This window comes from Aptenodytes patagonicus, chromosome Z (genome assembly GCF_965638725.1).
Source record: "Aptenodytes patagonicus chromosome Z, bAptPat1.pri.cur, whole genome shotgun sequence".
Lineage (NCBI taxonomy): Eukaryota > Metazoa > Chordata > Aves > Sphenisciformes > Spheniscidae > Aptenodytes > Aptenodytes patagonicus.
The window spans coordinates 2929607-2956629 of record NC_134982.1 but is presented as its reverse complement, the minus strand read 5'-3'; the positions used below and the strand labels follow the sequence as shown (position 1 = coordinate 2956629).

At 52.4% G+C, this 27023-nt stretch overlaps 1 protein-coding gene across 3 annotated transcripts in view; it reads left to right on the top strand.

Moving 5' to 3' along the window:
• Positions 1-931: 931 nt before the first annotated feature.
• LOC143172822 (mitogen-activated protein kinase 4-like) overlaps positions 932-27023 on the top strand; it is a 42501-nt gene continuing 16409 nt past the window's right edge. For 2 of the 3 annotated variants that reach the window (XM_076362633.1, XM_076362636.1), the window contains exons 1-2: positions 940-983; positions 21679-23106. In XM_076362633.1, coding sequence (XP_076218748.1) covers positions 22561-23106 — 546 coding nt within the window. In that variant the 5' untranslated portion in view covers positions 940-983; positions 21679-22560. Of the gene's footprint in view, positions 984-21678; positions 23107-27023 lie in introns of all 3 variants that reach the window. The other variant, XM_076362634.1, reaches the window with a different exon arrangement.

Here is a 27023-nt window from a genome sequence, read left to right as displayed (position 1 = left end):
CTGTAAATACAGCGCACGGTGAATTTTTTTCCATTAAGACTGCTCAGTGGGTCATGCCACCCGGGGGTGGAAAGACCTCAACTACCGCACCTGTAATAGCCCTCAGCCCCTTGGGGCACTATCCAAAATCCATTACACCTTTCACCTCGGGAAAGGCCCCGCTTCAGCGGGGACAGACCTCAGGAGCGGACAGACAGAAGGATGCTGCGGTGCTCCAGGGCTCCCTGGGGCCGAAGCAGGCCCCAGCATGGTCTCACGGGCTGCCGGGATGCTGGCTTGGTGCAGACCTGGAAACCCACACCTTAATACCCATAAGCAAATAACACGTTGGCTACAGGGGTGGGGGAAAGGGCAGAAAGTCCAGCCAGAATTGTCTGTGTTGAGAGTGAGGGGGTTCACCTCAGGCCCCCCCCGCCCCGCTCTGAGGGACGCCTTGAGGTGGGGGGCCAGGCGGGATCCCCCTCGGCGGGTCCTCACAGGGACTATGGCGGGAACCAGATTCCCTCAGGCGACTCCTCACAGGGGCTGGCCGGGACGGGGACGGCCGGATCCGCTCGGGCAGCTGCTCCCGGGGACAGTGAGGGGGAACCGGATCCCCTCAGGCGGCTCCTCCCGGGGACGGCGGCGGGTAGCCGGGGGGGAGCGGATCCCGTCAGGCGGCTCCTCCCGGGGACGGCGGCGGGTAGCCGGGGGGAGCGGATCCCCTCAGGCGGCTCCTCCCGGGGACGGCGGCGGGTAGCCGGGGGGGAGCGGATCCCCTCAGGCGGCTCCTCCCGGGGACGGCGGCGGGTAGCCGGGGGGAGCGGATTCCCTCAGGAGGCTCCTCACCGGGCTCGCCCCCTCCCCTGCCCCTCCCCCGGCAGGTGGCCCCCGCGCGGCCGCTGAGGCCGGTGGGTGACGTCAGCGGCGGGGGCGGGCGCGCGGTGCCGGTGCGCCGAGCCGAGCCGGGCCATGGCGGAGCGGTGCGGAGCGGAACGGCCCCGGTAAGTGAGGCGCTCCGCCGCCCCCCTTGCCCGCGCCGCGCCCGGGCGCTGCTCCCGCTTCCCCCGCGCCGAGCCGAGCCGAGCCGAGCCGAGCCGAGCCGGTGCTGCGGGCTGAGCCCGCCGGGGGCCGGTGGTGAGGGGATTTGCGGGGGGAAGCGATGCGGTGCGGTGCGGAGTGAGGCGGTCGGAGGTCGGCGGTTACTGCGGGGCTCGGTGAGTGGGTTCCCTGCCGGGGCGGCCGCTCCTGCCCCGTGCGGGACCGGACCTCGGGGCCGGCAAGCGGGGAGTCCGCCGGGACCCGCCTGGGGAGCCGTCCCGGGAACCGCCCGGCGGTGTCGGTATCGCCTCGCCCTTCCCCGGGGCTCAGCCCAGCCCGGCACGGCCCCGCTGCCGCCGCCGCGCCTGCCGGAGACCCCCCTCCTTGGAACGGTGGGCTTAAAATCCGTAAGACGCCTGCAGCGCCGGTTTGCTGCCCCAGAGGACGAGCGAACACATATACATTTGCTTCTCTCCGGTTTTATACGTGCGTTATGTGTATGTACGTGCTTTATGTGCATATACATACAGACTTGTGGGTTTGCACCGCTAAACCGGCGTACAACCGAGCTGGTGTCAGCGTGCCTGGCGGGTCCCCGGCCCCCTTTCCCCACGTCCGGAGAGGGAAACCTGCTTCTCTCCCTCTTTCCCCCTCCAAGGCAGGCTGCGTTTGCTCTCGGTCTTATTTATTTACTCCTCGCCTGAACTAGACCCTCGGGTCTGAGAGCGTGCGCTGGAGATGGCAGGTGGCGATGGTCCAGGCTTTAATGGCATCAGACGTGCTCAGTGTGTGGTGAATGCGTGTTTGGCTGCCATGCCGGCAGGCATGGCGCCTCGGGAAGATTAATCCCGGGCTGGTGTAGTGTGGGTACCAGAAAGGGGGGGGGGGAAACCTTACCCTGATGTCCCAGCGGCTCTGACAGGCTGTCCCCACACAGCGCTTTGCCCAGCCACGTTCTCCAGCCCCGAGGCGTGGGGCGGGTTAGGGGAGAGGGGTCCCCCCCGGGGTCTGGTGTGCATCCAGAGTTCAGCATTTTCTGGGTGTTGGAGGTGTTCGGGTACCTCTACTACCTGTCTCTTGTCTGTACGCTTGGGGGATGTCGCGGCCGGAGAAGGTGATGTGCAATGTCAAGGGTTTCTCTTGATGAAGCAGCTGGCTTGGTTTTGGACACGCAACGCTTGGCTGCTGCTGAGGGAGTTTCGGTCCCTGCATTCAGCTCTCTGTTCCTTGCTCCTCACTGTTAATTAGGCACATCTAATCCTACCTGGCGCTGAGAACTTCCCAGGAAACGCAGAGTGCTTTTCCCCTTCCCGGTCTGCAGCAGGAGCACAGCCTCCTGCAGAACGAGGCCTGGGGATGGTGACATCCTTTTCACCACCTTGGACATGATCAAGGGATGCAGCTGAGACTCAGATTTGCAGTGCATGTTCCTCCTTTTGGATGGACAGATGTCCGTCAGCTTGAAGGTGACAAGGAAGCCCCGTGGAGGTGTGTGCGCGAAGGATTGCAGGGAAAGGGAGGCCAGGACCGTAGCAAGGATATCGCAGGAGCCGGGGCTGGAGTTGCACGTAATGTTTTGAGGATAAGTCTCACACCCAGCAGGTGAGCATCAGTGTTCCCTCTCCCTGCAAAAGAGGAAAGGGTAAAGGGACGTGATAACCCACGTACCATCGATTTTCCTGTGCTTGGGAGACCACCACTGTGAGCCTCTGCCTGGGTTCAGGGCCAAAGCAGAGAAAAGTCAGGCTCACCGCAGTCCTTTCCCTCCTCAAGCTGAGCCCAGCCTCTTAGTGAGGATCGATAAAGTCTGAAATCCCAATCAAATAACCCATGTTCAGAAAGAAGGATGCTGAACTGCAAGCGTCTCAGCCAACCTCAAGCTCTCCAGGTTGAGTCCTTCACGCAGATGGTCTCTGTTCATCTCTTCTTTATACCTGGAAGAGAGACATGAAGACCTGCCTCCAGGTGCTGGAGTAGCTTCTCATCCTGCTTCTGCCTCCTGGGTGCTGGGCAACTCAGCAAGGCAAAATCGCCAAAATTGGCATTACGAGCCAAAATTACGTCTTGATTTTCCAGGCGGCATGAGGCAGCTCACTTGCAGTTGAAGCTGTTTTGGTGGATGCCATTCGTTTGCCCTCACTTGGGCATCTAAAAGTGTCTGGTCTGAGCTGTCCCCCGCCACAAACGGAGGGGACAGGCACCTCCCGAACGGGATTTGTTTCGCCCTGCGGTAAACCTCAGACGCAGGGCAGGCAAATGCCTTTCAGGGTGCTGGTTCTGACTTGGATATCTGAGTTTGAGAGGTCTAAATTTAAGTGGGATGAATCTCGCCCAACGCTTGCAAACCTTGGTTTTTAGTCCTTTCGCCCTGATCTTTCCTTTTTTAGCATGACCTTGCTGTTCTCCTACCACTCAGGCCTTTTTTGAGGCATAAATAATGCTTCTGAAACTTTCCACGTCCCCAGGTGGGAGGCGTTGCAGAAATGCAACTGCAGGGAAGTGTTTGCAGCTCATCCTCCTGCAGACACAGAAGGCTGGGTTAAAAACCAGCCTGTTAATTTTGTTTTAATGGCTCTGAGCAATGGTGAGCCTCCCCCTCCCCCAACCTTCCTCCCATACCTTGTGCCAACATTTAATTGCTCTCACTCTGGGGAGATGCTATCTCATTTCAAGGTTGAACTTATCTAGCTTTGACTTGCAGAGGGGGGACGTTGTTGTGCCCTTGTCGTCACTTCTAGCTCCTTGCCCGCAGTGATCCAGTCACCTCTTCACCTGCTTCTCAAGAGTCTGAAGGTGCTATAACCCCACGCTGAGCGGCTCCTGCTCCATCGTGTACAGTTTTTGTGGCCGCCCTTGGGACTTCGCTGGTGTGACCACATCGTCCGGGTACCAGTCTGGATGCAGCCGTGACCTTGGCAATGCCGTGTGTTGGTGTGAGCTTGCTTTCCGACTTCTAATGGACGTGTTTCCCATTGCACCTTCAAGGACCACCTCCTTTTGTTCTGCCTTTGCTCTGGCTGCATATGCAGAAGAGATGCCCCACGCTCATCCCAAATCCTTTTCTGGCTCGGGCAGAGATCCCTTTTGTGGCCTCGTGTATTACTTTGCCACACGAAAACATGGTCTGTTGGATTGTGACCCCCACCGAGGTGATTTGGGTCTCCATGCAACTGTGTCATCAACCAACCATCCATTAGTTACTGGGGTTTTTTGTGTTACAGGTTTATATTTAATATAATCCCCCAGAAGGAATCACAGATGAGACTGAGCAGCGACAAAAATCCCTGAGGACCGTGCTTGGGTGCTGGCTTCCCTCCCTGGTCTCGCCCCGTCAACAGCCACGCTTGAGGCTGTGCTGGCACACACCTAATGTCTGTGGGGTTCGTTTCACCTGGTGTGAAATTTATCCTCAAAATATTATGTGCTTTGGAGAAATTTGGGCAAACGATGTGCTGAGGCATGCCTCTGTCATGCAGCCCTGTTGGCTGTCAAAGAAAAAATAAGTCTTTTAAATAGACCTCATTCCAGGAAACTCAGCTGGCTGATTAGAATTGTATTTTTAGTCTCCAGTTCGTGTATTTACCTGAAATTTCTGTCCCGCTGTTCTAGTCGGAGCTGACCCCAGGTTGCCTGCTGCTCCTGCCTTTCACCTTTCGTCCTTTCTTAAAATACTGCAACTACACAAAGTTTCCCTGTGTTTCACAGGTTGATTTTAAAATGCTTTATTTTAGCAGATGTTTGGCAATACTGAAATCTCTGACGTTAAGGGGGTTTAAGGCAGGTTATACAGGAGGTTGTTGGGAAAGACCCTGCTTTTGCACAGTGGGGTGCACATGGTTAATCTGTAGACCGAGTTTCTCTCGTCCTCTTTGGTAACTGTTTTATCCCATCCCCAGCATCCCGTCGGCAGCACAGTGCTCGCTTCCAATTTTACTGATGGTACCTAACAGTGAACCTAGCAGCCGTCTTAATTCTGTTCCTAGCATGCCTAAAAAGTGCCTTACTTTACAATTAATTTCTTTTTCAGTGCCGTTTCTTTTTCCTCTTCCTTTTCTGTGCCTTTTAGAAAGATCATGTTTCCATGCATTTTCCACATCTCGTTTTTGCCAGAATGGTTTTTGCCTGATTTAACTCTTGCTGCTTTTCTGGATTTGTAACTTTTGGGGTCTTTGGTAGATGCTTTAGGCGAGTCCCGTACTCTCAGTGATGCTAACGATTGCTTTCGGCTTTGTAAAGTTTGCCCTTTTAAATTTAGACACTGCTGCCATTATTTTGGGCTCACAGTTTCTGTGACTAGCACAGAAATGGAAAGAAGCTACAATGGAAGAGGACTTGCATTAGACATGGCAGTTCATTTTGGCTTCATCCTTGTCGCGTAGCTCTGCTGCTGCTCCGTGGGCACTTAGCTCTGAAACGTGGGCTACTCCACGTGCCACCAGCGGCTTTTCATCCGAAGGACTTATCGGTGTGTTCCTTGGGTTTGGTATTGATTATTCATTAGTTGTTTGCATTGTGGTATTTTATCTCTGGGTGTATGTATGCGATGAATAGTGGCAAGATGTTGTCCTCCTTGTACTGGTGCAGCTGAACGCATAGAAGAGAGTGAAATTTGGTGCTTATGGCCTGCGAATGCCTGGCAAATGGTCTTCGAGTGTCTTTGACGCCACTGCGGAAGAAAATTGCATACTTCATACTACTTGAATTATTTGGGGGCGTTTAAGCGCCAGATCTCTTCTTTTTTGCCCCGATGTCTTCATACTCTTCTCCTAACTGACGGCTGCGCCTTTCAAACCCCACCAGCTGCGCTTCCCAGGCAGGTGCGATGCCGACCGGTGCAGCCCAAGCCTGGCACCGGGGAAGCCATTGTGTGCTTCCCGTGATCTGTGCTAGGGCAAGGTTTAACAGTGATCCACTTCAGGGGCTTTCCAGGCAGAATTGCACACGAGGATTTACAGGGGCTGATTTCAGCCCTGCTGAAAAGGTGCCAGGATGACCTTGCGGGCGCTCCCTGCCCTTTGGGCTGGGTCAGGAGCGGGACAAGCTCCCAAATCTCCCTACCGACAACGTCCCCTGGCTTGGAGGCTGCAGGGGGAATTAGCGCTGCTTGTTCCTGCAGCACTCTGCATCCGAGCTAAGCCTGTCTTTAAAAAGCAGCCGGCGTGGTTGTGCTTGGAACAAGCAGCTCAGTTTCTATATTATACACAACAGTCATCTCTGTAGGAAGCTGGCCAGCCCACGCCGCTGCAGCAGCCCAGTGCTACATGGCTCTTAACGTGCTTATCCTCGGGGCATTCCTGGGAGGAAGGCAAGGAGCGGGGGAACTCAAGGAAAAAAGCTTTCCGGAGCGCTGATGTGAACATCCCCGGTGGTGTGAGAAGCGGTGCCCGGGTACACGCGTGTCCGTCGGGTCGCTGGCAGGGATGCTCACGTGTTTTTTCTGGATGCACAGCTGCTCTGCGGCAGGGAGAGCGGTCCCCTCCTGGGACCTGGTATGGATCCGCTGCATGCAGGTGGGAAACCTGCATTCTGCTCTTGTGCCCTTCGTCTTGCATCTGCTCTTGCACCCTTAGTGCCTTCCTCGCCGGCCGTGACCTGCCGTGGATGAAAAGTTACCTTCCGCTGCCCGAGCTGTTGCCTTACTCCCAGGCTAAGCGATGGGAGACTTTCCGAATCCATATGATTTCTCAGGGGAGCGGCTTGGCTGTGTCTCAGCTTCATGTTAGGATCCCTCTGGATTCAGGGAAGAGCAAACAACCCCCCGGGGCCGATACCGGTCCGTGTCCATCTGTCCCAGCTGCTCAGATTGTTTGCACAAGTCAGTTCTTGGCTACACCTGATTTTACAACACTATTAATTACATGGTAACTGATACACCTGCAATAATTAGCTATGTAAACTGAGATAAAAAGCCTCATCAAATTTCATGTTTCAGAGTACAGGCTGCTTCCCTCTGGAGGCTTCCTAAGCCCTCCTCCCAAAATCCCTTCCTAAAGAAAACTGCAGATCATGTCCGGACCCTGAGAGAGGTTTATTCCTACATTAAGTGAAGTGGGACAGGTCTGCTGGAGGCAAGGAACCAGTGGCCGCGTGTGCCTCCAAGCAGGTCCCAGCCGTTGCTCCCAGCAATTAATCTCCGCTTTGGGAGGTTTTCCACTGTGCCTGATGCAAAACACAAGCCAGGGCGCAGCCTGCATCGTGGTTGACGGCAGGGTGTAGAGGTGACGCGTTCCTTTTTTATTCCCAAGGGACCCAAACGTGCTGCTGTCCCGCAGCCTGCTCCGCACGCCGGGCACGCTCCTGCTCAGTGCCTGCGTCCTGGGGACCCGGCATTAAATCCTCCCGGGCTGTTCCCGAAGGACCTGGGGGAATGCCCCGTCCTCGGCACCCCGGCAAACCAGGCTGGCAGCGCCACGTCTGCTGTCACAGCACTGGTTGTACCCGGCCCCTTGCCGGGGTTGTGTGCTCCATTAACTCCCCCTGCCTTGTCCTGTGCAATACGGAAAGTTTTGAACTATTAGAAAGTGCCTTTGGGGAAAGGTAAATTAAACCCTGGCCTGCTGGGAGGAGGCAGGGCTGGAAATGTGAAAATAGGTCCCGGCTTAAAATGACTTCAAGGACAGAGGGTAGATGCTGGGCTTCTCGGGATCTGATTCAGCTGGGACCGGTTCCAATTAAAATGAGATCAAGGAGAATGGGAAGAGGAGGAAAAAAAAAAAAAACCCAAACCAAGTTGTTTCTTTGCATTTCTGTCAGCACTGCAGGTTGAAACATTGGGACTGGTTTGCATCTCTTCTACAAGCAATGGATCTGACCCGGAGAGTGTTTCGGATAATTTATTTTAAGAATTACAGTTCTTTTGCTCTCTGGGAATTCTGCTTTCTCCCTGTTTTTTTTTTTTAATTCGAGGTTGTATCAATTTAAGAAAGCCTTTCCTCAGAGCTTGAAATGAGCAGGCCAGCCTTAGTTTCCTTCCACATATCTCCCAGGCTGAGTGTGGTCAGAAATGCCATAAATCAGAAATAATTATGTTCTTTTAGTAAGGCAGCAAGCACGGAGCAGACTGCTGCTGCTTCTGTGATGAAGGATGAAGGTAGGCAAGGCTTGTCGCCTTGCTAAGGAAAGCTGGGAGCGGGAAATGGGTGGCCAGGGAGCTGGCGGGGAAGCGGGTTTATGGGGGAGCCAAAAAGGGAAGCTTCATGAAGCAGAAAAAATGCTTGCAAGGTGGAAGGGGGCAGCTCTCGTTGCTCCCAGAGTTGCTGCTAGGTTGAAGGGGATGCTGCAGGACCGGGGCCAGATGTGCATACAGCTGTGCCCGCAACGGCAGCCGGCACGTCTTCCTCGCTCCTGCACGCCCGTGCCACCGTTTGCTAAACTTCAGCGAGATAAGTTTTAATGCAAAGTTGAAATTTCATATGCACATTTCTCTTTCTTTCCCCCCCTGTGTTTGCTTTACACCTGAGGTCAGTTTTGGGCTCTTTGGTAACAGGGGCAAACAAGGAAATGTGAAATTTGATGAGACTCTTTAGGAAAATAAAGCTCCAGTGGCTGTGAAGGGATCGCGATGCGCACGGTGTCATTGCTGAGTCATCTCCTTTCTCGCTTGAATAAGGGGCAGGGAAATCTCAAAGGGCATCTTGATGGGCTTTACGTTTGCCAAACGATATCAATGGTTGATATTACTGACTTTTCAACTTGTTTCGCATTCCAGCTTCACCTGAGTCCTGTCTACTCTTGTTATTAGATGGAGGCTCATTCTGCTTATTTAAAAAGCAAACAAAAATTCTGAGAGTAACGAGGTGGCCGCACCCCCTCCCAAAATACCTGCTTGATTTTAGGCACGACAGACGTCCGTGCCATCTGCGTGCCTCTTCAGCACTGGGTTTTGCCCGGGCTTAGCGATTGCATCGCTGCATCCCCTGATGTTAAGGCAGGTGAGCAGGCAGAACAGCTCAGCACAAGTGACCTCGGTTTTCTGGTAAATACCAACAGATTAACAAAGTGTAAATGCCGCAGAGAGCGCTTTGCTGAACTGGGTGAGGGTGGAGGAGACACAAGCAAGATTGTTAGCGGCACTAATCGGGCTGGTAGAAAGGAGTTTGATCGCAGCACTTGAAGGGCCTCATTATCTTGTGCGTTTGGAGAGCGCGGAGGCAATTCTGCATTTGGGAAAGGCTTTTACAGCCTTTGTCTCCTTACGTCATTAGAAAGGCCACAATCTCGTCTGTTAGAAAGATGGGTCTAGGGATGAAAAAAAAAAAATATATATCTCTGGGCTGGAAAGCTAATTGCTGTCTGCTCTTCAAACGCAGCAAAATGGGCAGAGTGCATTTTGGAAGAAGGGAAGAAATTTGAAGGAAATTCTGATTATAATACTTGCAAGATCTTTTCAGTATGCGAAAATGTTGTGTGTTTCAGCAAATCTCAGGAGCAGTCGCAGGATTAATGCAGTAGCTGAACAACTAGGGAAAAACTGTGATGGCAAAGTTTGGAAAACTTCTCCTTTTTCCCTACGGAGAAGCGTGGGCTAGTACTGTTGCTCATCTCACCTGTTTCATTTCACCAGTGCCGTGACACTGAGGAGGGCAGACAGTCCTGGAGACCCTGGGAAGGGTATGGGGATGCTGCTTTTAACGCAGGACATCCCTCCTTGGGGATGCGGGATGCCCGTCCCCCGTGGAGTCGCCAAATCTCCCACTGATTTGGGCTCACATCCTGGAATCTAAGCTCATTTCCTACGCTGGCCTCTTTTATCTGAATAAATCTCATGTGCCTGCTACTACTCAGGCAGATGGTTCAGATGATCCGCGTGTAGCAGGCAGTGATAGCCAGGCAGCAGGCAGGCAGTGCTCCACTTGTGCTCCTATGAGGTCTCGTTTGGGCTTTGCTGCATATGTCACCTCCTGTTTGCATCTTTTTTTTTCAACAAAAGCGTGGTGGTGGAACATTTCTCCTCCTTAGTAGTGGTCAGCTTGGACACGAAGTGCTGGGCAATGTCTGAGAAGTGCGAGCCCCACGTGGGATGGAGCAGATCTTCCCAGGGCTCTGGAGGACCATGGTGCGTGGTTGCACCCTCTCAATTTTCTCATCCTGGTTAGGACTGCTTCTGGCATGAACAATATCGACTTTGTAACTGTCTTAATTGCATCTAGGCAGCAGCCTGGGTGGTGTGTCCCAAAACAGATTGGGTGTCTGCAACGGGAGCCTGTGGCGGAGCAAACCCAGAAGCGCTGAGCCTGGTCCTTGTTGCAGAGGAGCTGGGTATGAGAGCTGGAGGACTGGCGGGATCTGTTTTCCCGCCTCACCATGACCCCATTAAAATTTAAGAGTAAAAGTGGGAGGAATGGAAGAGAACTTGCTATTTAAGGCTTAATTCATTTCTAACCTCAAGCATTAGCTGGAGTTTGTGCAAACCACTGGCAAGGCAATTAAAGTGACTTTTTAATGGGTTATTTTTGTCGCTTCACCAGGGTGGGAGCTGAAGATCCCAGGCTGTGAGCTGCCTGGGGTAGGGGCCATCCTTTTGCTGTGCCGCTCTGATGTTTAATTCCTAACTGGGTTTTATTCACAAGCCCTGGCTGAGTCACAACGAGGGAGAAGGCGCAGAGATGTGGCTGGATAGAACATGGGGAGCAAAATGTCTGGGCTTCAGTCCCCAAGGCTCCAGCTTGGATCCATCCTGGAAAAGAAGAGTAAAGGACTTTGGACAGTGCAGTGTCCAGTTTATTTTGAAGTTGCTGGGTATTTTGCAGGAGTAAGCACCATGGACAAAAAGCAATGAAAAAAACAGATTCTCTGAGGGTTCCTCTTAAATCCTGAGGATAGTTAGAAGAAAATGAGTGAGTAGGTGAGCGCTGGGTTTCCTGAGCAAGAGTACAAAGGCTATAAAACAGACCCGTCCCTCCAAGTGCTGGGCAAATGCCTGTCTGTCTGCACCTCAGTGAACTACTACCCCCACTCTCTGCGTGGAACATAGCTGCTGCATTCCGCGTGGTGAAGGATGCCGTGATAATGATGAAGTCTAATTTCAGACTCATTTGGGGGGATACCTTCCCAGGCATGTGCCCTGTCTGCAGCCGGGGAGAGGACTTGGGGCTTGTCACCTCCATAGGGCTGAGGGGTGGGAGAGTGCAGGTGCCCCGAGGGCATCGGGCACAAACCCCAGCGCTTTCATCCTGGATCATGCTGGCCTCGCGTTTTCCTCTCTTAGCAGAGTGCGTCCTGTGTTGCTCGTTCCCTCCAACGTTTGAGGCCATTTCACAACACAGCATTGGAGGAATGGAGGCTTGGGTCCGACTGAATTAATTTCTTGTGCAACCCGGCCAAGAGAAACCAGGGATGAATCTGTTTTTCCCTGCAACATTAATTCATTCAGCTACTGCCTGCATTAACGCACCTCTGTTGCCTTGCAATTTCTCTCCACATAGGTTATTTAGAGGAATGCTTTCTAAAAATATCTGCCTGGTTTGATGTCTTTCCGGTATTATTCTGCGTAGCACTAAAAACCTGCCTAGAAAGGCTGTCCAGTTCATTGACGTTCCCTTAAAATGCAGTTAATCCATGTAATCTCATTATAGTAGTAGGTGATTATACTGAGAGCAAGCTTTAGCAGTGGTCCAGCAAAGCCTTTTATTCCCCATCTATTATCTGGGTGGCTAAAAGTCTCTGGGAGTGTGTTTTGGTTTTGCTCAGGCTGTTTTAGGACTAGGACTTACAACATTTTTGTTTTAAATCTCTAGAAAATCTCCCGCGTTATTTTTGATGATGCCAGCACATTTCTTTCACTGCCACTGGCCTTCAGCTTTGCCGTCTGCTGGCATCCCATGACTACACACCACGGTCTCCCAAAATGATGAGACTGGGAAGCATTAAAACAGCAGAGACCTTTTTCCCAGAGTAGAAGAGGGGAAGCTTTGCCGTGTGAAATTATTAGTGTGGGATTCCTGGTCTCCAGCATCTGTTTGCAGGTGTGGGACCTTGTCACCCTGCTCTTTAGGGAGTCAGACCAAGGAAAGGGCTGAAGTTTGGGATGCTGAGTCCTCATCGTTGGGAAGGACCCGCCTTGCTCCCCCAGGCAGATTGGATGAATGGGGCGGGCGGGCTGGATGGCGTGGGTCAGGCTTGGGGGGGCTGCCCTTTCGATTGCGCTGGGAGATAACGCGGGGCAGAGGTGTGCACCACGGAAACCTGACCATGAGCGAGGGCTTGTGTCTGTAGGAGCGGTGAAGCAGTTTGGGCTTGAAACGCGGCTCAAACCTGACCTTGAAGAGGAGCATCTTCCAGGAGACGTTGCTGCCTAAACCCCCGTACACTTGGATCAAGGACTCACTCTTCAACAGTGGCCAAATATCACAAAGCTTATGGTGAAATACCACGTCTAGTCAGTCTCCTGGACATATGATTAATTCTCCTTGAGATTTGAACAGCCTGTGCTGTTTATGATGGGTTACAGGTCATGTTCTCTGCGTACTCGATCTGGCCGTGCTCAGCAGCCGTGCTCCCAGGTCCGGCAGCCCCGCTGCCTTGGGGGAACATCGGTTCGGCGAAGGCTGCCATCGCCCTCCCAGAGGGTTGTTAGTAGATGGATGTGTATGATCGCTTGCTCCTCTCGAGGACGATGGAGGCAAGAGCATGTGACTGGAGGTACAGCCCCCCCAAGTCGCCAGTGGTGCCACCTGGGAGGAGAGAGGGGTATCGGGGGGGCGTTTCTGGCTGGGGCACTGGGCACGTCTCCACACCATGCAGTTTTACCCCCTTTCCTCTCTCAGTCGCTGGGGGAGCATCTCTCCTGCGGGCGTGTTGGAGCTGCAGCAGCGTGGGACCATCGCTGCGGGACTGCAGTGGGAGGAGTGGGGGTGGAAACCTTTTACAAAGTGGTTTCTGCAGACAAATGCAGGGTTTTTTTCCTCTCCCTAAAGCCTGTCTTCGTTGTTTTCCCAAGCTGAGCATGCAGATCTGCAAGCGGTCCAGCCCCGTCCCCCAAAATAAACTGGCTGAGATTTGTCAGTGAGCAGAGGGATTAAGAGGGAGGTTACAGACCAGCTTTGAGAGACAAAAGTGCAAGCACTTTTGCGAGATCCCAGCATAGTGTTTTGAGAGGACATCAGGCTCTCTGCTCGCAGAGGTACTTCTTGGGGCCCGTGGAGGGTAGGGGCGAGTCAAAGGAGTCGCTCTGCCATCTCTGGCTGTCGATGCCTGTTGCACATACCTCCTTTGGGGCAAATTCCTGATGCAGGCTCCTCAGTCACAGTAAAAAACCTCTAGGGCTGTTTCTATTTTTTTTTTTAATTATTTTTTTTTAATAACCGTCCTGCTTTTGCTTATCTTGGTCCAGCCCCTCCAGTGATAAGACAGGCAAAGTCCTGACCCGCGGCGTCCTGGGGAGCGAAGGCCCAGCTCTCCGACGAAGTGCTGGCAGAGAGTGGATCTTCTCGTCTCTTTTCTAGAAGAAAAGGCTGTAGGTGCCAAACCAAAACGGCAAAGTGATTTGCCCCGATGAGGTATCGTGTTTCCACTCTGATTTATGGCTAGGGGAGAGGCTTCTGAATCATCTGTTTTAGGAATTGCTTTATTTAGGTAACGGAAATAATTCTGCTGGTTTTAAATCAATGTGTTGTCAGCCATTAAAAGCCCATGCAGCATGAAAACCACGGCTGGCAGGACTAAGGCTGAAGAGGGAGCAGGATGGAGGCTACAGGTACAGCAAAATATGCCGGTTACGATGTAAGTCTGACTGTCATGGACAGTTTGACACAGGCGGATGCCTTCATAGAGATGGAGCTGGGCTTTTCCAGCATAATACCACGTCAAACAAGTGTATTTAGGCTGGTGGGAGAGGGTGCGTTGGCTGCTGGGCGCACGTACTGAACCATGTTTGTTCAAGGCACTGTCTGGTTACTGTCTGGCTGCAGACCGCCGAGCCCAGAGCGGTTTCACATGCTGGGTCCCACTGGGAAACAAGACCTCTCCCCACGTCTCGCCTGTGTTCAGCCGCTCACAGCCCCCTGCCATGGCTGATTGACCAAAACTGGCTGTCTGGCTGGGGGCAGCCGGGTGGCTTTCCCGCACTGCTTAAAATCTCTGCGAGTGTCAGCAAGTTCTTCATTGTTTTCTGTTCTTTCCGTGAACTAATGAGCGTTGTCTGATTTTTCTTTTTTTTTTTTTTTTTTTTTTTTCTCCTGAGTGTAATTTGGCCTGGCCACAAGTGCCCTAGCCGTTAAGAAGGAAAATTCCTATTTTCCTACGAGGGGTTTGGGCAGCAGAGGTGGCTTTGCAGTGCTGGGTGATGCTGTTCCGCTTGCTTACGGTACGGTGGTATGCATGGGAAAATTGTGTGTGTGTTACTACCGTTCAAGCCAGGACCCTGGGGTCATTTTTATGCTGCTTCCCTTTGGTTTTGCCTTCTCCATCTGGCTTTTCCTGCTGGCTCATGGAGATTTCACCTTCCTTCTGGGGCAGTGCTACTTGGTGCCTTCTGGCCTTTTGCTGGTGGCAGCTCTGCTCATCTCCTCCTCAATGGGTTTCCGTTTGGATCGTGGTATTAAAGGCATCTGATAAATACTGTTTTTGGAGAAATAGGTATATGATCTACTCCTGAGCAGGTTGCATGGCTGTTGTTTGGTACAGCCGGGTTGTCAGGGCATGATAGATCCCAAAGGAAAAAAAACTCTTCATGAAGAACAGGTTACTTCAGATCACCCAGGGTGCATGATGTGCCGTGCATCAGCAGCTCTAGCGAAGCTGGGAGGAGAAATCCCATGTTCAGAAACCCGGAGTGAGCTCATCGATTTGACTGTAGTAATCTCTGACTCTTTGCTATAAGCAGCTCTGGCGTGAGAGGGTCTGATTCTGCCCGGGGGGAGGACTCTGCCAGTGATAATTAGCAAGAGCTTTACTCAGAGGAGCTCACAACAGCAGTCCTCTGAATTTGCAGCTTGCTTTTAGACTGGTCCAAGTGCTTGCCAGTGTCTGTGCACAGGCTTGTGGTGCTTTCAGGGGTACCGGGATGGAGTGTCTCTGGTGGAGACCCCAGCAGCGAGGTAGCTGAGGACACACAGCAAGAGAGCATCGCTTGTTCTTCAGCATCCTTCGAAGGCTGAGCTGTTCCTGTCACCGGCCGTATTCATCATGAGGTTTGGGGAACAGCTCGTTCCTCTGAGATCAGACCGGTTTTGTTGGGGTGGGTTCTTGTCCCCCGTTTTCCTGTTTCCTTGGGATCCCGTCTGCCAGATCTGGTCTCCTGATGTGCTTGCTTCTCCCGGGGTGCCCAGTGTGGGGCTGGTGCAGAGCGCAGCCCATAGGCATCAGGGCGCGTGGGGGGGTCTCAGGATGGGCAGGGCATGGGGCCCCCCAACTCTGTGATAGAAACCTCGTACTCCTGGGAGGTGCAGGAGGTTGCAAAGCAGGGAACCAGATCCTGTAGTTTATAGCTTGAGCTGCAGGAGGGAAGGGAAGAGGCTGTTTGCCAAGACAAGAGCAGAAGCGTTGCCTTTACTTGCGTTCAGCCCTGAAGAATGACCCTCCCCGGGGCTCTCGGCAGGATGTTCCTGCAGAACTGAGCACCAGGAGCCCGTGTTTATTGATGGGAAGGACTAATTAAGTTTCAGCCTTGAAGCAGTCGCTGGCCTGGGAGCTAAGAGCTGCGGGAGACTTGCCCGTATTTCCCTCTGCTTCAGTAACTCCGTTACTGTGACTAAAGCTTGGAGAGATTTCTTAAAGACATGCAGGTCCATCACGGGAGCGGCGGGCACCAAACTCGCCGGTCTCAGACCGCTGCGCCCTCCGCCGCAGGGTCTCTGCTGCTCGGCTCCTCCTGGTCGGAGGTGGCCTTCACCGTGCGCGGCGGGGATGCTGCCGCTGCGGCGCAGGGAGCGGTGAGGCAGAGATAAAGGACGTTTGAAAGGCTTTTGCTGAAGGGAGGAGGGATGCTGGGGCGAAGAGAGGGAACGAAAAAATGAGTCTCATCGTGCTCCTGCCAGATCTACCCGATACAGGAATCAATAAGCTAAGCCCGTGCAAGGAACAGAGCCCCTGCTAGACCCCTCCTGCTTTGCTTGGGAGGGTTTAATCTTGGGCCCAGTCAAAAAGGCTGTTGAGATGTAGTGGTTTGCAGGATCCGGCCCTTTACAAGGTGTTCAAGTGAGAGATTGCTGTTTTCCTCTTTAATTAGCACCTGTGGTGCTCTGTTAATAACAGACATCTTGTTACTACACTTGAGCTTTAATGAATTCATCCAGCTAGAGAGATTGCTGCCACTTGGAGCGGATTTGGTGAAAAGGAAAAGCTCATCACAACCTCATGGTCAGGTCTTGCGCTGGGAAACGCTGGGAGACAGCAGCGGAGGGCCCGTGCGAGGGCACCCAGAGCCCCCCCGAGCCTTCGGAGGAGTGAAGGGAGCAGAAAGATCAGCGCAAATCGCAGCAGCAATGTGAGGGCAAATGCTTTCCTTGCACAGAGTGGTATGGGATAGAGAGAGAAAGAACGGAAGAATAAAAGAAAATGTCTTAATTCCCTTGTCCTTGCCTTGTATGGCACAAGGGGTCCGGGTTATAAAATCTCAGGGGGGATATGCTGTGCAAACAGTGAAACAGATATGCTACCCTCAGTGAAAAAGCAAGTGAGAGGTAAATTGAAACTGTAAAATATGTTCAATGTTCATAAAGAGGGAACATGTCTCTACATTTCCTGCATTATTCTTGTATGCACAATGATTCTTGGGAATTTGATTGTATAATTCTCTGTGTAAGCAACTGCATCCCTTCCTCGGTCGCCTCTCCGTGCCCAGGAGGCTGGAGGGCAGGCTGGTGGGAGCATGGGCTCTGCAGGGCATCGCGGGAGCTCCTGACCCTTCCCTCTGGCCGAGCTGCAGGTTTGAACGATGACTTTGACCTCACGCATATTTATTAAACTGACAGGATTTATGGCCTGCAGACCAGGGGAATTTTCCAACAGAGAAAACTTTTGCTATATGCTTTCTGGAAGTACCCCAAAGCTTTCCTAGCTTTAAAACTAGGATAGATAGGAGGTGGGAAAGGGGATGGGAATAAAGTTAGCACTCAAATCCCTTAAAACTATTGTCCCTTTGTGTTTTACCGTCTTCCAGCACCCCAGCAAAATCCTCTGTCAAGCACACGAGCAAAAGATTGGGGTGAGTCTACCGGTATAAACAAGTCAGATGTATTTTCCCCATATGCAGTCTTGGTGTAACGGCAAGTTTTATTACTCTCTGCTCCTGACCCTCTGTTGTGCTTCACGACCTGTTTGTTGGCTGTATTCTGCTGCAGTTTGCCCTGAAGCTCCCACTGAATTCGGCTTTTCAAGTGGGTGGCAGATCCTGGCCTCATCAGCTGAAAAACCCCTGGGACTCTGGGTCATAGTTTCATGAAAATAGACCGTGTTTTCTGTCATCTGCAGCCAAATAGCATCGCTGCTGGTTTTATGACCGCTGTTGGTCTCAGCAGCAATTTTCATTAGGCCACTGAAATAATACTTTTTCATTACAATAGACTTGGAGAACCAAGAAGAGAGGAAAAACCGGGATTGCTGCTGATGAGGCTGGCATCCCAAAACTCCCGCTTGGTTAGCTGCAGTACTGCCCCAGGATCCAGCCCTTCACTGGAAATGCACATTTAAATAGTCAGATGGTTGTTCCCCCGCTGCAGTTGCCAGGCATCGGCTGCTCGGATAACTCGGGAGCAGCACCCAGACTGCATGCAACGCTTTACTTCGTTTCTTTAGTGCTTCTAATGAAATAACTGGTCAGAAGTGATGTCTGATTTGGATCACGGAGAGCACGGGAAAAATAACTCTTGTAGCCTTTCAGGGAAGGCTGGTCAGCCTGATCCTTTGGGTTTGCTGTTGTCTTGGTTGGAGGAGGCAGAGATAAGAAGGACAAACGGAGATGGCGGTCAGCCCCAGGGGAGCCTGTTGCCTGCTGGTCCCTCGGCCACGGTGCATCTCCCCGTATTCACCAGCAGCTTTTTCCTGCATGGTTCGGTGAGAGGGACCCAGCCACGAGAGCGAGGACAGGAGCGTGGCTTGCCAGCCTCTGGGGCCATCCTTTTAGGGGCGATTCTGCCTCGGCCCCTCTAATTGCAGAAGATGCTGCAGGGTCATCACTCAGCTGGGAACTGAGATGTAGCCCGGAGCACCGCGAAGGCCATCGCTTTGCTCGTGAGATGAAATAGGGCTCTTTCTTCCCTTTTAGTCTTAGGCATCGCATTTTCCCTTTCAGTGCTACTAGAACTGTACTAATTATTAATAATTAAGCTGACGAGGTGAAACTTGGTTTCCTTCCATTGCATCTAGAGTAAGCCAAGAAGCTCAGCGTGGGAGATAGGGCTGGACGGGACACGGTGCTACCTGGTCTCTGCAAACCCTGTGGAGTTTGGCTCATAGTGCCAAAAAGCTGAGAAATGTGGTGGGGCTGAGAGATGCGGTACGGAGATGGATCTCAAACCCAGCGTGGCACCTTGTTGAAGCATACTGACCCAAGCGCTATTTCACAGAGTTCCCTTTGCCAGTAGGAAATTTTTGCTATTTTTCTTGGGTTTTTTTTCCTCCTCAGACATCCAGGAGACCCGTGCAGAGACTGAGGTCTTCAGTGCAGGCTTAGGAAACTCGGGTTAGGCACCGCAAGTGGAAAAGCTCCAGTTTTGCTGCAGCCAGATGTACCTCTTGCAGCCCCCTGGTGGCTCATCAGCTCCCAGCCTGCCCTTAAACCTTCCCGTGGTCCTCAACCCCCCCGCCGCCTCCTTGGGGTTTAAGCAACGTGTGCTCTCTTTCCGTGGCCATGCAGCTGGGTTGCAACGCAGGGGCAACCTTCCTGCACAGGGTGCTCTTTCCTGCTGTCCTTGCAAAGCCTCGGGATTTATTTACCTTCCTTTTCCCCTTCACTCCTTGTTTCTCATCCTTTTTTTTCCCCTCCTGTGACTATGGACCAAGGCACCTCTCTGGCTTGCCCCGCTTCCTAATAGCAAGAGTGGCTTTCTCTGTTCAGTCCTTGCGTGCAAAAGCCAGCATTAGGTAATTGCTGAATTGAAGAGAGGCTGTAATTATTTTTGCTTCTAACTACAGGAGCAAGCAGTGTTTGCCAAACTGCTTGGTAACTGCTGACAGATGCTCTTCGGAGGGTATCCCTGCCCTGCCTACATCCCTCTCTGCCGTCATATGGTCCGTACGTCTTTATTTTAACCGTTAACTGGATCCCTCTTCAAATAGCTGCTCCGTGCTGGCTTGAAGCATCTCTTCCACCTTTAATAATTGATGGTTGCAAACCAAAACGAAGCTCAGCGTTTGAGGTTTTCCCTATCGTTACTCTGGGTAACTTCTGCCGGAGAGCAGGAGGGTACTGCCGGCGATGCCTGATGCTTGGGGAATGCAGAGTGAAGGACCAGGCTGTGAACCCACTGCCGGGTTAATGGAGCAGCTCTGGTGATTAAGGGCTATAACAGAGGCATTAATCTGGCATGGAGAACACAGCGGGAGCAGATCCACAGAAATTTTATTTTTTTTCTTTCCCTCTGCTGCAGTGGGACCAGTGTCTAATCTGGGACATCCCCGTGCAAGGTCACAGCCCTTGTCGTGCAGCTGGGTGGTCCCTGTAGGTCTCCTCGGCTTCAGAAGGACCTGGTGGTCCCCTCGGCGGGTGGCACGGGGCATTGGTCTGCACGCGGGTCTCATGGCAAAGAGGGGGTGCAGCAAAACGAGGCGTCGGGGGGTGTTTGGGAGCGGGGCAGGGGCTGGGCAGGAGAGGGTGTCCTTGCTCCTCTGAGATTCATACGCATCGGCAGGGAGACATGGTAGGTCGAAAGCTTCGATGAGCTGATCATCTGGGAAAAAGTCCCAGTCGTTTCCTAACACTCCGTGCCTTTTGTTCAATTCTGTTTCTAAACGAATTAATTGCGGGTGAAAAAATTGCAGTGTTTTATCTAGAAAACTTGAAGTGCTTTGAGGGCTTTGAACCATCTTTTCCTAACTGGTGTGTCTGCAAGAGGTGGTCCCTTGCCCATGGCCACCCCTGCATGATGACATGCCACTGGAAAATGACATTTTGTCAGGAAAACCCCCAAAATACTGGGATCGTCCGTGCCTCTGGCTAAATCTGCATCCTCGTCCCCAGCAGATGTTGGTATTTGCCCGTTACGCCGTTGCCAGCAGTTGGGTGAGGGGTCTGCCGTGGTGCCAGCAGGTTGCTCTGCTGCTTTTCTTTTCTTTAAAAGCCAGCGCACCTTGATAAGAGATTCCTCCATCGCTCAGGGGAGCGTGTGTTAGCACAGAGCGGCTTTGAAATACGGGGTTATGCTCCTGAGATGCCGCAACTCACTGCTGTTGCTCACCTTGCTTGTGTTGGGTCCACATTCATTTTTCCAGCTTCTCAATGCCAAGGATGTCATAAAGCCTTTTCATGTTAATAGGGGGTGAAAAAAACCACAACTTAAATTTTATCATTCATATATTTTTTTATATATATATATATATTTTTTTATCTATTCAGCTGTACTTTCAAAGAGGACCGTAGGACCCTATGTCTGTCTTGTAGCACGTGTTTGAATGGAGGAGTTCTTGGGTCTGTGAAACCACGACCTCCTGGAGGAGAAGAGCAAAGCTGGGAGGCTGCGAGCTGGCTTGTGCCTCTGAAGGTAGTAGCTGCTAAACTTGGACAGATGGGGAAGTGTTCTTGTGGCAGCTGGGTGCTGAGCGCATCCTTATGGAGGACACGGTGAGAGATGAAGTCAGCTCCTATTTTCCCACCGGCTCATCCCACCCCTGCGTTCAGCACCAGCAAAGCTGCCGGAGAAGCAGCGGGATGGCTGCCTGTGCCGAGTGGCTCTCGGCGGAGCCGGGCGCCTGAGCTGCGGTCGCAGGTGCTGCCAATGGATGGCAAATCCCCGCAGCTAAGGACACAGCTCGTCCATCTCGATGAGGATGCTCTCCTCCTTCCCCGAGCACGCTGGAGGAGAAACGAGCTGTGTCGTTAGCTGCTTGCGCACCCCAGGCTGAGCAATGCTGGAGCACCTCCCTTTATAAATGCACTGAAATGGTGTGGTTTGCTGCGTGAGGGGAAGGGGTTGGCAGCTCCCCGCGACCGCAGGGATGGAGCCAGCGGCATCCCCAGGCTGCTGCCAAGGTTTGCTGTGGGATTCCGAATTCAGGGGCAGTCCCACCCTCGCAGACAGTTTTTAAGGCTCTTTGCAAAACCGGACAGGGTGGCACCGCCTCGTTTGCCCAAGCAATTTTGGTCGTTATAAGCTGTGAAACTCCGTGGCACTCTCTGCTCTCAGCTGCTCGGCAGGGAGGGTTCATACCCTCGCGGGTATGAACTTTCCTTGCGATGCAGTTTAAATGGGCAGCCGGAGACATAGTGCACTGTTCAACCTTTGCCTTCTGCAAATTGCTCTGTAACGTTTTCAGACAGATTAAAATTAAAAAAAAAACAACAAAGGGGAAAGGAAGAGTTACAGTTTTCTGTGTATTACAAATTGAAAAGGAAAAATTAACCATCTGAAAAATGCTGGTAATGATGCGTGCCTTTGGAGGGGATAACTAATGAGTCCCCGAAAGGTCACGGTTTTGCTCATGGTTAACCTTCAGCAAGCCAGTACATAGGCAGGGCATAGGCAGTGCTGGTATCAAATGAAGCCACCTCTTCTTTTCTTCCAGGAGCGGGACTGAGGCCTGCTGAGGGATAACTGGGCAGCGCAGCGCGGGGAACTCGTCCAGCAAGCTGTAAAGATCAGGTGGCACTTGGCTTCGCCAGCGAAAGGCATACAAGGGGAAGGTGTTGGAACTGCAAACGTGGAAACTTACTGCACTGAATGCAGCCGATAAAGCGAGTTTTGGTCCGCAAAATGTTTGCTGCCGTCAAGATTTCTATCTGCTGACGGGGAAGATGGGGTCTGCCCGTACCGAAAGGGGAGCGACGAGAAGGGCGAAGCTTTGCTGACCACTGGGGAGCCTGGCCGGTGCCTGGATGCGCTTCGCTGGTGGGGAAAACACTGTCAAAACTTGTGGGCAGGGACGGTTTGGGGCAGTGGAGGGGCCATGGGGTTGCTCTGGGCTCTGCCCCATGGCAGGGCCGGCCGGCTGCCCCAGCACTAAGACGCCGGGGACGTGGGGCCGGGTGTCCAGCTGCACCGCCAGACCCACACTTCGGCATTGTCTCGGGGACATCGGAGAAGAACAACAAAAAAGTGGCTGAAAAATGTAGCAGCACTGATCTTTTAGTCTCAAGAAAAATATCCTTTCTGTTTTGCTAGAGATCTCTGGGCTGTGTTTATCCACACTGCTTGGAAAGTCTCTTCTACCCCTTGATTTCTCACCCAGTTTAAAACATTTTATTTGTGTGTGTGTGTGTTCACATCTATTTTCACTGCATCTGCTTGTCATCTTGAAGTGATGGGCTCAGAGGGAGACCCCCCTGAGCAGCTGTAAGTAATAATGAGGTGCTTGATTTCAAACCACATTTGCCATCTGGAAGCCCTTCGACTCTCCCAGCTTTTCAAGTGACGAAGAGGAAAAAGCCAAAAGAGGACGGAGCCCGCGATGGCAGAGAAGTGCGACTGTATCGCCAGCATGTACGGGTATGACCTGGGCTGTCGCTTCATTAATTTTCGCCCCTTGGGCTTCGGGGCCAATGGGCTGGTGCTGTCAGCCCTCGACAGCAAGAGTTGCCGCAAAGTGGCGGTGAAGAAGATCACCATCAGCGATGCGCGGAGCATGAAGCACGCTTTCCGGGAGATCAAAATCATCCGCCGCCTGGACCACGATAACATCGTGAAGGTGTACGAGGTGTTGGGGCCGAAGGGGACCAACCTGCGCGGGGATTTTTTCAAGTTTAACATGGTGTACATCGTCCAGGAGTACATGGAGACGGATCTGGCGCGGCTGCTGGAGCAGGGGAAGCTTGCCGAGGAGCACGCCAAGCTCTTCATGTACCAGCTGCTGCGGGGGCTGAAGTACATCCACTCGGCCAACGTCCTCCACCGTGATCTCAAGCCGGCCAATATTTTCATCAGCACAGAGGACCTGGTGCTGAAGATCGGCGACTTTGGGCTGGCCAGAATCGTGGATCAGCATTACTCGCACAAGGTAGGCAATGCCAAATTGCTGAGGCCGGTGCTGGCTCGGCAAGCTGCCGGCCGGCACGGGGAGGCGTTGAATGTGTGTAGGGTGAAGTGGTCGGACCGTAGTGGGTCTTCTCGGGAGAAACTGGTCCTTGAGCCTGTTTGGGCAGCTGTAAGCCCTGCTGGGGTGGTCGCCCTCCCTGCCCCAAGCCACGACGTGTTTCCTGGGCATAGCCCACGGGTTGAGCTCTGCCAAGCATGCCCTAGGGCTCTCCAGTGCTGCTTCAACAGGAAAGGTTCAAGTGCCATTCAGGTGTTTTTCATTGCTTTATATCACATATATCAAATACATACTCATGTATTTTATTCCATCCCAGCAATGGACTGTGGGAAGGCGTGCGTTTGCTCGCTTTACTTAAATGACTAAGCTCTGTGCTGCTTGCTTTGCTGCTTTTATAAAACACGAGCTGCCATTCATTCCCACAGTGGAAACACGTGGAAAGCGTACCTGGCTCGTCCGCAGCCACTCTGCTTGTCTTTGTCCTCACTTCTGTTTGGTATTGTAAGGTAAGATAAGATAAAAATCTATTTTCTTGAGCTGGATGTTTGTGTGGACGAGTTCAGTGTCCCCCATGGACCCACCGTTGCGCCTGTGCCGAGGTTTAAATGCGTTTTGCGTTTGCCAGTGGGTTTCTGCCCAGCGCGGCTCTTATTTGGGCACCGTTGCTTTGCGCAGGGAGGCAGGGAAGGGGAGAGGGAAAAGGGTGGCGAAAAGACAATCTCGTGATCCTGAAGGTGAGCCCTGATCTATTCTGGTTTCGAGTTTGGGGTGAAAGAAAGCCTGGGGAAAAGGAAGAAGGTTGCAAGGGACATCGGGGAGTGAGTGCGGGGTCCTTGTCACTGCTGCCTGCCCCTCCTGTGCTCCCTTCCTCACCGGTTATTTATTACCCAGCTCAGGAAGAGGCTCCCGGCTTTTTAAGTGTCTGTTGTTTGGGTTGGTTGTTTTTTTTTAAAGTCAGGTGCATTCAGAGGCTTTTCCCAAGGGAGGGTAACTCCCAGAGAAAACCCCTGCAAATAAGGCAGCATGACGTGAACGCAGAAAGTCACTGATTTAAGGAGCGTCATCATGTCAGAGACTGCAGGATCAGGGTAGGAGTCGTCTGTCTGTGTCTGCTGCAGAATTATTGTTATTTCTAAGCAATTCTCTGTCGCCTCAATAACAGCCAGTGCAGTGGGAAAGAGCTGTCAGGAGGATGGCCAAGGCTGCAGCTTCATGGTAGGACATAACTTTGCAAGATGCCATTGCACAAGCATCCTCCGATTCCTCCCAGGGGTGGGAGGCTGGAGCATCAGTGCAAAAAACCGGCAGATCCCCACTGTGCAGCGAGACCTGGATACCGCTCCAGAGCAGAGCCGAAAATAGCAGCGCTGTGGTGAGCATTCAGCACCACAAATAATGTCAGTTATTTGTAAATTCTGGCGATGGGGAGTTCTGTGTTTGCCGAAGCCAGGTGACGGGCACTGCAAAGGCAGAGATACGACAGGAGGGCTTGGATGGGACTTGGGTCAGTCCTGCCTTTGATTTCCAGCTCTTCTCAGGTGACTCGGAAAAATCAATTACTTTCCGTATTTCTCTTCTGACCTCCACTTTCCTCAAGGGCTCATACAGATTTATAAGCTCCTTGGTCTGTGCTCTCGCAGAAAGCATCAGCAAGAGGGAGAGGACCAGAGCACCACTGTGTCTGAAGCTGCTGAGCCTCCACCCCGCTGCTGACCAGCATTGAGCGGAACGAGGATCCTTACGCCCCGAATTTTGGTGCTGCCAGCAGGTGCTAATGCAGAGCTGCCCAAAAGCAGATGAAATCCTGCTCCCTGGGTAAATAATTGCTGAAAAGACCCAGTAGGTCCAAACCTCTGAAGGCAGCGCAGAGCTACAGCTCTAGAATAATACTTTGCTTGCAAGCCTTTGCAGTGAGGAAGGGTTGTCTTAAGCGCTTGGACTTTTTTTCCTTTATGATAGTTTGTATCTGGAATGTGCTTAGACTGATGGCTGGGTTCTGCTAACATGAAAAATTGCAGGTTGCGTGTTGTCATCCATCTGAAAGGTCACAGCTCTTGTGACCCGATGTTTCTCAAATCCCAAACCATCCTGCTGAGTGTTAAAATGGCAAATAACAACTGCGGTAGATTGTGAGCGGAGTTTTAAACACGGCTTAGAAATACATATACCACCTAAATAATAGTTCTTACTTGGCAATGTGTCTTGTTTACATGACTTGCAGCAGGCAACCATTTAATTAGGATAATTTGGTGGGAAAGGGAGAGCTCTCCTACTCTGGGAGATGCCCTGGACCGCAGCAGGGTACTGGCCTTCGCCAGCTTTGAAGCAGAGCAGCTTCGCCTGCGTTTTTCCCACCATTTGGCCGGTGTTCGCTGCTCAAATCCCTTTCTCCATGTGGTAAGAGCAGCGTGGGGGCATCTGTTCATTTGAAACTTCCCAGTAGTAGATGAGGTGAATTTCAAGCTGCCAAGGTCATGACTGGATCTGGGTCTGTACCTTCACAGGCTGCTTAGACGCGACAGCGCATACCCCTCTCTCTGTCACCCTGTCCCTTCCCTGATGCTCTCGGCATCCAGCCGCACAGGCTCCTTTCTCTTCCTTCTTACTACTCTTTTTATCCTCGGGAGTCACTAATCCTGCTGTTTATCCCTCTAGAACATCTCCACATTAATCCCTTTTTACCTGGTTGCCGCTGTTTGTGGTCTGAACACTTTGCTGTGCGACTTGGCGCCCAAACGGTGAGCGGAGGAGCGCTGGAGATGAAGATAAGGCCTCCATGAGGTCCTTATCCTTATGCAAAACAGTCAAAGCTGAGCATTTCCCTTTTCATAAACCACCTCCTTATTGAATGCAGGCATCTCGCCTTCACCATCGGAGCGGTCTGCAATGCCCCCTCCACCTGCAGCCTCGTGGTCCTGCCTGCCCCACACCTCGCTGCCTTCCCCCCATGGTCCAGCCCCTGCCTGCATTTCTTCAGAGGCTGCCTGGGTGTGTGTAGCTGCCCATCTACCTGTCCATCCTCACTCTTAGGCCCTAATAAATATCTTTGGCTCCAAAAGAGAGTCCAGATGTGATCTGCCCCAAGTTTGGAGGGGAAGGAGATGTAAAAGTGAGATGCTGTCCTCCCTTGAGCTCGTGGTGGGCAGGAGGGATGGGAGAGCAGGGAGATAGCAAAGTCAAGCATTAAAAATTGGGATAAATACTAATGAATGGCTAGACTTAAAAATAATAAATGTTTCAGAGGGCAGACTCAGCCCCGGCCATGCATCCCACGTGGCGTGTTGCCTGGTCAGAGAGGAGCCGTTGGGTTGGGTGGTCCTGCCTGAGAAGACAACAGAAATGCCTGTTGTATGAAGATACGGAGACTTGCTGAATCTCTTTACTCGGGTGACAAGACAGCGAAATGGGATGCTCCTTAGCCTGCCCATGTTGTACAAGATAGATTACCTTGTCTTGGGGCTCTGCCTGGTGCCCCAAAGCGCTTGGGGGCATCTGCATGGGCCTGCCAGGGGACCCTCTCTCCCTTTGCCTATTGGCAACATTAATTACAGAATTAATTGGCAGAAATTCCATGCTAAGGAGGGTGCAGCAGCCCTTTTAGGGGGAGTTCTTGTGGTAAATAGTTTCCAGAACATCTTCAAACCTTTGAAGTCCTCCCTTCGTTTTGTACTTGCTAATCAGTGCAAACATAATAGCTTCCAGTTCATCCAGTAAAATAATAAAATTCCCAGGTGGGTCATCATGAGGAGGCCTTCAAAGGAGATGAGGATGTGGGATGTTGCTCCATAGTCGCCCTGGAGGGGACCACCCTCCACGTTCAGCACTTGGGCAGCTGCCCATGGCCCCGTGCAGCCAGCGCCGAGCCTTCCTGCTGTGACCCC